The sequence below is a fragment of the Vigna unguiculata genome, chromosome 10 (genome assembly GCF_037176805.1).
Source record: "Vigna unguiculata cultivar grain cowpea cultivar isolate G323 ecotype 2 chromosome 10, ASM3717680v1, whole genome shotgun sequence".
Lineage (NCBI taxonomy): Eukaryota > Viridiplantae > Streptophyta > Magnoliopsida > Fabales > Fabaceae > Vigna > Vigna unguiculata.
The window spans coordinates 43467665-43480922 of NC_140801.1; the positions used below are offsets into that span (position 1 = coordinate 43467665).

The window sequence follows — 13258 nt, forward strand, 5'->3', positions numbered from 1 at the left end:
CCTCAGACTTTTGCACACTTCTTGACACCTTTCACTTTTGAAGATTGTGCTCTCTTCCCGGCCGCGCACCACTTCTCTACGATGCTCTTCTTTATACGATCGAACAACTACACAGGCGAACCTATGCTCTTGATACCATATTGAACTCAGAGCTGGCAACGTAATGCAGCAAGGACTTAACGTAAAAGAAAGAGAGATGAGAGGAACCACTGTTTATGACTGAGAGATAAAAGCTTGTATATTAACGTGGAAAGCAGAGAGAGTTTTTATACAAGAAAAAGGGTAACTGTTATCTATAACAGAAATAACAGAAACAACATAATATAGTTTTGGTTTTGACACTTTACAACATATAATTTGACCTTTCTTAATTTTTATCAATGGTTTCGATTTTAATTTCTGATTTTACAAAATATGTATGTTTTGTCCAATCCTTAGTTTTTCGTATGTTTATTTTTACATTTTAATGATTAAATTATGTTTACAGTACATTAAATGATTAAGTGATTTAGAATTCACTTCAAGAAAATAAAAAGAAACAAACAACACCCAACATTGAACTTTTTTTTTCTTCTAAAATTAGAAAACCAAAATCACAGAAAAAAATCGGACGTAAAAAAAGTATAATTAATAATATTTTCAAATATAAGTTAATACAATTCACACAATATTTTATATTTAGATATTATTTATTTAAATTTACATTTTAAATATAATGTGTTATTTTAAGTATCATTTCTTGGAAATCACATGAATTAATTATGCATAAAATTTGTATTATAATTTTATTAAATTGGAATATAAGTAAAATAATTTTCCAAAAACTATATTTTGTCAGATTGGGCTGAATTTAGAAGAGCCATTCTACTTATAAATATTTCTTTTAAAAGTTCTCATGTTATGATAATGCATTCCATAAACAGTGTTATTAAGTTTTTTTTTTATTATTTTGTAACTATAATCTACAAATATATGGGCATTTTTGACGAAATTCACTTTCACTAAATTTAGAAATCTTTTCCAGGCACAGTTTTAATTTCCAGTTATGTAAATCATTTATTTCTGAAACAAATATGCAGATAATTAGATCATAAGCTAACATTTATTATTCATTTAAATACTGTTTTGCATGCATTTTTTAATACCGTTTGTGCCCTTACTTGTTCATATAGTTGCTTCGTCGATTAAATTGTATTCATTAGGTTGTTGTTATAGTTATCTCATGATATAAATAATATAATTGTATTTGACATCCACCAATAAAAAACAATGTACGTATTAATTATTATTATTGTTACTATTAAATAAAAATAATAAAATAAATCTAAGCATCTCTTATCACAAATAGATAGCAAATTGAACTTAAAGATGGAAAAAAAAAATTCTAAATAAAACGTATAACTTAATGTCTACATGACCCACAACCTTGATTACCCAATATAAAAGTATATGAAGAGTTAATATATAAACTTTTTCTGAAAGAGGATAAAACAATGTAGGAGTTGGTGATTTTGAAATACTTAAATTACAACAAATAAAAGTAGTACACTTTCTGTACGTCCATCATCCATTAACAATTCAATTAATTTCCCTGCTCTGACTTTAATCATATTTAATTTGTGCTACAATATATTTTAGTATAGGTGCCATTTCTTAATTTAAAACTAATCATTCACAAAATTTTCGAGCCATTAGATACGACGTTACCTAAATTCCTCAAGAAGCCAAGAAAATGAGACAAATTCTATAAATTTTATAAAAATAATCATAACTTAATCATATTTAAAGACTAAATTTAATAACTTGAATAATTTACAACAAGTTTCACTTTATAAACTTTATAAACCATTGAATTTATTTAAATTTAAAATTTACTTATTAAAGTAATATTTAAATTATTTAAAATTCATCGTAATAAAAATTATTTATTGTTTATTAGACCCGTAATGTCACGTCATTGACTATTCGACTTTTAACAAACCGATATCTTTTAGTTAATAATTAATACTTTTATTTTCTACATTGCAAATCTTTCACTTTTAAAATATTGTTATTATCAAAACAAATTATATCATAAGTTTAACATAAATAAATCTTATTAACTAAAAATAATCTCACTTGCAAATGTATAGATATTTGATCAAAGTTATTTCAGCTTAATGAAGATACGTGAATACAATACAAGAAAATTGTTTTACCTATTGTTTTTGAACTAAATAGAGTTGTTTCTAGAAAAGATGTTTAAAGTGGTGAAACATGAGAGAATCTTGCAGCTTAGATTGATTCAATACATAGACACAGACAAACAGAAAAATGTATGAGTGAAACTTTTTCAGTTGTCTTTTATTGACAAATACAATTTGATCATCAATAAAAATTCTTTAAACAAGTAATCAACAATGCAAGGAACATTAATCTAAAGTCCAGAGGTGAAAGGAACACCGGTGTTTGGTATCCAAGAGTTGCCAGCAATGAAGTTTCCAACAGTGAAAGGTGTGGCCTGAGATGCACTTGTGAGAACATGGTAACCCTTCCAAGTGACCCTATTGGCAGTGTTGGAGCCAGGGCCAGTGTTTGCATATTCTGCGTAATACAAAGTGTTCAAAGCAAAGTTACCATCCCATTCCATCCAACCAGCAGGGTTGATTAAACTGTCGAGATTGGTCTTCATGAACACTGTTCTTGAGTACTGTTTCCACGGCCTACCAAGGTATGATTTGATGGAACTAGGGTTGAAGCCTGAGGCGCCGGTGACCTTGGAGTTGTGGACGATGATTCCAGTGTTTTGGTTAGGGTCGGTTCTACCCTGAGCGGTGACTGTGATGGTTTTCTGAGGAGGGGTTCTGGCATAGATGTTGCAATTTTGCAAAACTACAGCAGCGTTGCCAAAGATGAAGTCCACTGTGCCATAGATGTCACATTCTCTGTAGAATTGTCTCTCTGAATGAACATATAACGTGTCTTGATAACCCTCAAAACTGCATCTATAAAATACTGAGAGATCTGAGCCAGAACGAAATGCCACTGCTTGGTGATTTGCTGCTCCTGCCGTGTTCCTGAATGTGATGTCTTGAGCAATGAATCCATCACCCACAGCAGCTGGAAAAAGAAGAAAAGAAAAGCTTAATTAAATTATAATAATTTTTCTACTTTAGTTTATATTTATTTGTAGTTTTTATATTTTTCTTGTAGACTCCGTGGAGTTTAATTTTAAATCGTCTTATATCTAGTAAACATAGTATTTTCAACCATTTGCAATCTAAAGTAAAGTTTTTATTTTAGAAAAAAAGTTATCTGGCACTATTTCACGACCATTTAACAGTTTGTATATAGATAAAATAGTTTTAATTTTTATATTTTTAAAAAAAAGAAAAAGTAAATAGTTACGAGGAACAATGTTAAATAGCAATAAAAAAAAAAATTGTGAGAAAATGTGAAAATGAGTTATATTTGTTTTAATTGTTTGTTTGTATATATTCATATATCAACCAACAGCATATATGTCCTTATCCTCATGCCGTACCAACTACTTTTGTCTACTTTTGAATTGTTGAATTTAATATCAATTAACAAAGTTTTCATATTCTAATTTAATCTACCTTCTGCATCTTCAACTAATAGTATATCAAAGTGGGTACCATGCTTTTGGTTTCGGAATCAAATGCACCTTTTTAGAACGGTCCATCAAAAAGAAAATATAATAATCTACAAAGCATTTTTTTCTGCATGCCTCATGTCTCCTCTGTTCTTTTTACCACAAAAGTCAAACTTCAATCACATAATCTCAACAATTTAATTAAGCTTCTTAACCTTATTAAATTACTTCTAAGACAAGTTTCGTGTGTCTGCCCCTTATTTTTTCCAAGCCACCAATTCAACTCAACCACGTAAATTATCTCTTAAATCAAACATGAGGCTGAACAACGTTATATTTTCTCAATTCCAATGGGAAAACACCACATAACTGTCCCTTTCACTAACAGGTTAAAATATATCAAAGATAAAATTTTGACAAAAATAATTGAAAATTTTACTACGTAAAAGAAAATTGAAGCAAATATATCATAAATGATTGTAGCTTGAAGTTCTTAATGTCTCGCATGGTTGAGCTCCACCACTATACTCAATCGCTAATCAAACATATATATTATTATAAATTTTCTTTTGTCTGTATCCAAATAATCTATTGTTTGCAAGGACACAACTATATTTAGAATTAATTACGAGTTCAACGTACAGCTATATTAAAATATGGCTGTTATTTCCTTCACTGACAAATGTGAACTTAATGGTAATTCTTTCATTCTATAAGTATCAAAACGTAGTTTATCTTTCTCTCTTTCTCTTCTCTAACAAATAAAGACGTATAAAAGTAAGTTGACGTTAACCAAACATTATAATTATTAAGTGTTAGCTTCTCCATCATGGCAATCCTTAATGAATTTACAGAAAAAAAAAGTAATATAACAGTATATAAAAATAAAATTCATTGTCAAATTAAAAATAAAAGTATTTACACCAAATATTTATTTATTATTGTAAATTTGTCTGACTGGACTAACCTTTTAAGAAAAGTAAAATTTTTCTTTAGATACGTATACCTCAAGTTTTGTTAATTACTAACTTTACACTGGTGCTTCTAATTAGTGTATGATCTTGACTAATGAACCAGGAATATACGTCATGGATAAGTTAAAGCACATTATATATATACGTCTATCGATCTATATATAACATAACCAATTAATAAACCATAATTAGTTTGGTGATACAATAAAAAATGAAGTTAAAGTTAGAGAGATGCATACCAACAGTGGCTGAATTGAATGTTGTGGAGCCTCCTCCAACACTTTTACTGCCTGTGATAATGGTTTTTCCAATTCCATCTCCAACCAACATAATATTCTTTGATTTTACCTCAACTTGTTCATTGTACACTCCACTCTTCACATATATCACATACCTTCCACTGCTACTCTTTGGAGCAGCATCAACAGCAGCTTTCACTGTTGTGTATTTTCCAGAACCATCTTTGGCCACAATCACATTAGCCTTAGAAGCTGCTGAAGATGATTGCAACAACTTCCTATCACCTGGTTTCACCCATGTAGGGAATCCCTCTTGGGTACTAGGTGGTCTGAATTGGTTGTTGGGATCCTTGTTGAGAGAGAGGGTGTTGCTCAACAACTTTGTGACATTATTGGATAACAAGGGCAGAATGTAATCTGTGACACCAAGTTCATAGAACCCGGTTCTGCAAGTTTCGAGGTTGGTGAGGGCTGTGCTGAGCCATGTCTGTGTGTCAGTTTGGGTGCATTTGGTGTAGGGGTCAAGAGTTTTGTTGAGTCTTTGAACGGTGTACTCGTAGAGTTGAATGCAATCGTTCCATGCAGATTTTTCATGGACGTTGCGGCACTTTGGCCCCATGGAATTGGTGTTTAGTTGGCCCCTTTGTGCTCTCTCTAGGGCCAGTTCAAGGGAAACTTTGAGAAAATCGGATTTGCTTTTGATGGGTTTGTTGAAGGCATGGTTGGTCAAGTAGTACTCACAAGGTTGAGGGTAAGGGGTTTGGTTGCACCATGATTGAATATCTTTCAATGAGTAAGAGAAAGCAATGGAGGAAAATAGAAAGGGAACAAGTAGAAAGGATATTACTAAGGAAAATGAAGATGATGAAGATGATGCCATAGTGAGAACTAGCCTATGGCAACAACTTTTTGTTTTTGAGTGGTTTAGAAAGAGAGGGTGGAAACAAAGTACTATATAGGGTTTAGATGGAGATGTGTGGGGTTGATGTCCTAAACTAGAGGGTTTATATAGAGGGAAAAAAAAGGGTGGTTTGAAGGACCACAATGGATGTAAAGTTGTAAACTAGGGACTGCTCACCATGTCTTACTTTTCAAAATCATTTTCTATTTGCTGGCTCTATATTTTCATGCACGTCTGATGGATCATTAGTGTACCAACTGTTGCAATTTATTAATTCATATAACATTTAAGTTGGTTTCTATATTTTTTTGTTAGCAATTTAATTACAGAAAATTTGGAGAAAAAAAATGAAAAATGGATTATGTGTATCCAAGTTTGACCTTAAGAAAGTTATGACTTTTCCTAGTTGCAGCAATGATCTTCCAATAAAACGCGTTAGATATACAGTTATGGTTATATAATATGTTTATTTTTCATAATAATCTCTTACTAGTTGAGCTTTATTTTCTAGGATATTAGATAAATAATCTTGCCAATTGTTTGATAAATTGTTCTGGTCACAGTTAGGCAAACTGTTTTCTGATTTGAACTTTTCAACGAGAATTGGCCTCATGTATCTATGTATATCAATGAACTGGTGCACTATTGGCGTGAAAGTTTCAAAATATAGATTTAGTTATTTAGTTTCAAAAGGAAGTAGTTAATGGTAAAATATGTGGAAATGGACCCTTTGGTTTAAGTGATTTCAACATTTGTATGTGTTTGTCACAATTACACATCACATATATATCGAGTGTCGAGGAGATTTTATTGCTAATATCCTGTTAAGCGATGAAATATTTGTTAATATTAATGTTCTTTTTTTGACTTTGCGACAGTGATGTATAGGGTTGATTCTTTGAAAGATAAACATTTTGAGGTGTTACATATACGTTGAAAGAAACTAAAGTTTTATATACTTGTTATTAATTAAATAAAAACTATCAGTTATTGATCATGGAAAAAACATATAGAAAGAAAACCGAGTTGATGACTATGAAATAATATAATTATAAATATATATATATATATATATATATATATATATATATATATATATATTCATAATTAAACGTGTTAATTTAACCCAATTTTGGGGATTTGGTTTTGCTCAGGTGGATCAGGACTTGGTTCTTATGGGTTTGAACTTGATCTTGATCTACATGATAAGGTAAAAGAATATGTAAAAAGAAAAAGTTTACTGGGTTAAGTGTTCATAAAAGTCTCTTAACCGGATTAATCCATGAACAATTTTTTTAAAGAAAACAAATATTTAAGAAAATAAAGTAAAAAAAAACATTTACTTAAAAAGCTTTATAAACTTGAAAAACATTTACTTAGGTGAGGCTCAAATCAAGTTGGTTGAGCTACATCTAGATCAAGTTGAGCTAGACTAACTTCACGTTAGACCTAGTTGGTCAGTCCTAAGTTATGTTGAGTCGGTTGGATTTGAGTCAGATAAGTTAGGTTGGGCTTATCACCAATGCAATAATGGTTTTGGCCTTGGTTGTTTTTGATATTTTGTCTCGGTTCCAAAATCGAGACATTTTGGGAGATGCCAAAAAGGGTGGCTTTTGACCTTAGGTCTCTAGAACCGAAGTCATAGATTCACTTTTCTGCCTTGGTTCTCTGTAAATCGAAGCCATAGAGCAACATAGCCCCACTTGTTTCGTCACTATGACACCACCGTCGAAATCAGTGGCAACCATATTGGCGACCACTGTAAAACACAACCAAAACCGCCAGGAATAGTGCACACCACCTGTAGAAAACCAAAACCAGCAAATTGTAGGTGCAAAACCCTCGTGTGAAGAACACTACACATCGCACCTGAGCCACTGTCGCCTCCACTGTCACGAGAAGACGCAACCACCACGACGAATCCTTTACCTGTAGATGAAACCAGAACCAGAAGCTCTAACACGAAGTGAGACCTGCAAAACCCAAATCAGAGGTTATCTGCGTCACGAAACCAGGCCGCCCTAACGAACCACCATGTTGCAAAGCAGATGTCGCCAGTCACCACACTCGCTGAAGCCGCTACCATGAACGAAGAAGAGGGAGGTCGCAAACCAAAGCGTGATCCACCACCGTGGAGCAGTGGCCGCAGAGGAGTTCCCCGAAGCAGTGGTCGTTGTCCCCAAGAGAGAGAGAGAGAGAGAGAGAGAGAGAGAGAGAGAGAGAGAGAGAGAAAGAGAAAGAGAAGAGAGAACGGAGTGCAGGCACGCGGCGAAGAAGAAGAACAGTGAAATGGTTCGCGATTTTGTGCCCTAAGTAAAGGATATGGCCTCGATTCTATTTTTAATCGAGGCATAAAACTCTTTTGGCACCGATTTCCCTGACACACGAGACCAAACATCAAACGACCAGTGACATTTTTGAAAATTTAGCAAAGTTTTAGGCTTCGGGTCTCTTGTACCGAAGCATATTACACTTTTTGGCACCGATTTTTTGTTAATCGAAGCATAAAACCGTTTTTGGCTTCGGGTGAAAAGTGAACTGAGGCATAAACATTTGCAGGAATTACAAAAATGCCATCGTGCCATTATATGTTTCGGTTGCTAGACAACTGAGGCATATAAGGCGAGTTAAAAATAAGATTTTGCACTAGTGTATGTTTGGTTGGATCAAACTCAACTTAAGTTAAATTGACTTAAGCCTAAGAAAATTTGATTGAGACCAAGTCAAACCTAGTTGAGTCATCTCCAAGTCGTATCCAATTAGGTTAGGTCTAAGGTAGGTTATTAGGTTGGGCTGAGCTAGGCGTGGGTTTGGTCGACCCTAAGTCAAGTTGGATTGAGTTGGGTTAGGTCAACTTGAATTGTATTAAGTTATGCCCAATTCAAGTTGAGATTGAGTTGGGTCAACCTTAGGTTAGTTTGGGTCAAACTAGGGGTGAGCAAAAAACACTGACTTGACCATAACCGTGTAATCCGAAAGATGAAATAGGAGATTAGTCGAATTCGCACAAATATGGTTAATTGTGGGTTGAAAAATATGGATAAAATGCGTAAAAGTGGTCGGGTCTGGATCTAAAAATAAATATCCCCAAATACCTGACATGACCTGCTATTTAAAGTTTTCTTCTAATTTTTTTTAACATTCACAAATCCTGGCCTTGTGGATTGAAAAATATGGATAAAATGCGTAAAAGTGGTCGGGTCTGGATCTAAAAATAAATATCCCCAAATACCTGACCTGACGTGCTATTTAAAGTTTTCTTCTAATTTTTTTTAACATTCACAAACCCTGGCCTTGCCGTAGGTTTTGTTTAGTCATTTTTCAGTCCAACATTTAAATATGCACGAGCCACTTCTTTTTCGTTCTTCTTCACCAACACGCAACTAGTTCTTTTCCATTCTTCTTCTTCATCTGCATGGAGGAAGAGTTGCACCTCTCCAAAAGCGTCCCACCATCAACTCACTCAAAAAGTTGTTACACCTCACTGGAATTCACCAATGTGCGAAACAATGACTCTTCACACCTGCAGTAGCTCGAGGAATTAAACATCTATAACAAAAATTGGGTCTTACAACACCTCTATTATAGACTTGCTAGTCTCGATGCTGACAATGGTGGATCTGTTACGTGAGTGCATATTTGCTCATGGTGCCTATTGTCGTCGGGTCTGTTAGTGATGCGTGTAGAGGTCATCCTAGGCGATGAAGGCGATGTAATGGGAAAACTAGAAGAGGACACACAGATCTGCTTCCAGTGGTTGTGATCAGATAACTCGTACCCATCCATTATTAACCATATTTGAAACAACCTGAACCTGATTAACCCAAATTAAAAAACGGCCAGATTTGGTTTTTGATAAGTTAAATTCAAATAGAGTTGGTTTGGTGTGTTGGGCCTGAATCTGGCCTGACCCGACCGATGCTCAAGCCTAGGTCAAACCAAGACAAGTCCTTGTTAATTTGGTTGGTGTCAAGTCTAGTTCAAGATAAATTAGATTGGGTTGAACTCAAGTCATATTTGGTTGGGTCGAGTTAATAATTACTTATATTCAATGGTTTGGTTGTTTAGAAGTATGGAGTACAAGTTCTTTGAAATTTTTGATATATATGCAAATGGGAAATAATATATGTATTTTTTTTAAATGTGGAATTAAAAATATATGTTGTTGATGGTCATTTGGGAGTGAAAATCAATGTAAAATAGAAGTAATTGAGGCATGAGAATGAATATGTTGCATGAATTTTCAATTGTTTTATCAATGTAAAAGAGAGGTAATTGAAGCATGATAATGAATATTGCATGAATTTTCAATTGTTTTTGTTGTTTGTTTTTATGAGATGTGTGTTTTCAACTAAATACCACGTAACAATTAAACTTATCTTTTATTATTTGTTGCTTACATTATTTGCATAAAGTAATTTAAGAGAATAATTAATTTATTTGTTGAATTTGAAATTTTTTAAAAAATATTTCAAATAATTAAAATAATATAATTTGAAATTCACTCAAAAAGAAAAGAAAATTGAAATTTCACAATTAATCACTCCCTCTTTTACAATTTATATATAGATACATATTAAAAAACTTAAATTGTTAAATATTATTTTGAATGTGTAAATTTGACTCTTTTTTTTTTAAATTTGAATTTTTAAAATAAAATTTCAATTATATTTATAAAAAAATTGAAACATAAAATATTTGAATTACTCTGTCAAAAAAAAATAGAAAACAAACAAAATTTAATTACAAATACTTCAAATAAAATGTATTTTAATTTTTGAGAATTATTAAAAGATCTTGTACAAAGACAAGATTAAAAGAATGGAGTGCGTAACTCAAACGAAAGCAAAACTTATAAGTTAAGTAAGAAAAATGTCATAATAACTTTTTTTTTATGGAACAAATTACTATAAACTCAAGTGTTATGTTGAATGTTTAAGTAATATGCTGGGCTATCTGCATAAATTCGATATTACTGGAGAATCCTATATAATTACGTTGAGAGCATTGAAATGATGTTATTATGATCAATGACAAAGGTTTTTGAACATGTTAAAAGAATTTCAGCATGTATATTTGGCTTTTGTTTCAAAAATTTAATTTATATTATATATATATATATATATATATATATATATATATATATATATATATATATATATATATATATTCACTATTTAACTTTTTATTTCTGCTCGGAGACTAAAAGTGCCTAAACTCTCACATCAAAGGTTTCCATTTATCAGGTACCTTTGTTCTAGATCTTGTCATGTACTAATGTAACAAATATAATATACAAATATTAGTATGCGTCTATATATCAATATGAGACGTTATATCATTAAATTAAAAATATAAAATTAACACGATAAAAACAGAAAAGTATTTTTAAATAATTTAATTGTTTTCATATATTATTACTAATATACGAAATTTATTTCCATTTTCTTTTGGAGACGTGTTGGCCCCACCATCATTAACTTTGTTATGTTAGTTTCTTACACGAAGTCACGTTATATCACGAGAGAATCCTACTAGATTTTATGATCATATCTACATGCTTATCCATAATAATTTATAAATTAACAAAATAAATTAAATTTATTAATTTTTATATAAATTAGAAATATTTTTATAAAGAAACTTGCTCAACATGTCCATATATTTAAAACAAAAATATTTTGATATCCCGTTTCTTCCACTCATTTCACATATATTTTTAAAATTTTGATATCACAGAATAACAGAGTCGAGAATTATATAATTGATTTATGCATCACATGTAAATTCTAAAAAAGACTAAAACATTATTAAATACAAATGGTTTCAAGGTTAAAGTTTTCTGGATAATGCTTAATTAAAGTTGTGGAGAAGTCAAACATGAAACATTGAAAAACAAAAAAGTTGTGTGAAAAGAATACTTTATGTGTATAGTTATTTAACGGAAGAGCACATAGATAAAAACAATAATATCATATTCTTCATATTTTTAAAGGTGTTTATAATCAAGGTATTCATATTCCTATTTTCTACAAAAACCCACATATTACAAAATTATTAGGATCACAAAACTTAACAAAATAAAAATTCATAAAGTCAAAGAGTTGCTAGGTTTCTTTGAATGGATTTTGATTATTAGAAAGAAAAAAAAAATAGTTACTAAAAGTCTATGTCTATCCTTAGGTTGACCCCTATTCACCCTCCCCAAAATAATTAGGTTATACATTATAACTATATGACTTTGTTAGAAACCATCTTTTATTCCATCTAATGATTTTGATTCAATCATAGATTTGATTATTTTAATTTATGGATAATCATAGTCGTCTTTCTAATTTTAATTGCTCCCTTATAATAACGATTTATTTTAACTATTTTTATATCCTAAAACTTATCCAATAATTAAAAAAATATAAAGGAAGCGTGTTTGTATTAATTTTAGTAAACAATTAAATTGTAAGAAAAGGTATAAATGTATCAAAAGGATTTTTTTAATAAAATATTATACTTGCTTTTCGTTGCGAGCAAAGTTATAGTCTAATTCTTTCTTATAATAATAATAAAATGTAAGAAAATTTGCAATCTTCCTTAAGAAAATTAAGCTCTCTTCATGTTTGATTCTTGTTATTTTAATATAGTAATTGGAGTATATTTTTTTCTCTACACTCTAAAAATCAAACTTGTTTAATAAAAAATAATAATAATGCGTTTTATGAGAGGAGTCAATTTACATCATAAATTTAGTCTTTCCCATTTTTAACATTATTTAATGTATTTAAATAAAACATTTTCTAAATTGTCAGTCGAAATGAAAAGAGCTCCACACAAAAAAAAAATAGTTGAAATAAATTTATTTTCAATCATTGAAATAACCAATGATGTCCTATAAGTTTCAAAGTAAATTCAGTTACGTATTTGATGTAAGCAACGTGAGTAAATTGTACATATTTATAGGAAAAATAATCTCTTTCTATGGAAATAAATTTATAGAAACTGAAATAAGCCAATAATAAATTAACAGATAATCATAATAAAACGAACCTGGTTTCATGTGAAAGGAATGTCACGTCACGGCATTTTAATTTTCAGAGTCAAATTTACGATTCTTGTTACTTGAAAGTCATGAATTTGATGATAGCTGGTAACATCGACACGTAAGATTATACAATCATTGATGTTATAGTTTCTTAACTAAATAAATGGAATCATCGTTTTGTAACTCAAGTCACAAGTCACGGTTGGGTTCAATTCTTAAATCACTTTGTCTTTAACATAATTTCAATACATCTTAGGTTCCTTCACTACCAAATGTGATGAACATTTTAAAATTATTTTTCCAATAATACTTCTAAAAGTAATCAAAAACGAAATCAAAGTCATAACTAAATTATATGTGAACTAATTTCAAAAAGTAATTTTCATTAACTTTTTTAAAATCTAATTTTATATGATTTTAGTTTTATGTGAAGAATTCAAATGTAGAATTAAGGATATTAAATAAGAAAGTTTAAATTTAATTCACTTACATGAAATCAAATTGTATGGTTAG

General features: G+C 30.8%; 1 protein-coding gene across 1 annotated transcript; it reads right to left on the bottom strand.

The window, feature by feature from the left end:
• Positions 1 to 2294: 2294 nt before the first annotated feature.
• LOC114165974 (pectinesterase 2-like) lies at positions 2295 to 5793 on the bottom strand. Its single transcript, XM_028050621.2, has 2 exons — positions 4809 to 5793; positions 2295 to 3099 (listed from the first exon to the last, which is right to left on the bottom strand). Exons 1-2 carry the CDS (start codon positions 5686 to 5688, stop codon positions 2417 to 2419), a joined length of 1563 nt encoding a protein of 520 aa, XP_027906422.1. The 5' UTR covers positions 5689 to 5793; the 3' UTR covers positions 2295 to 2416.
• Positions 5794 to 13258: the final 7465 nt, after the last annotated feature.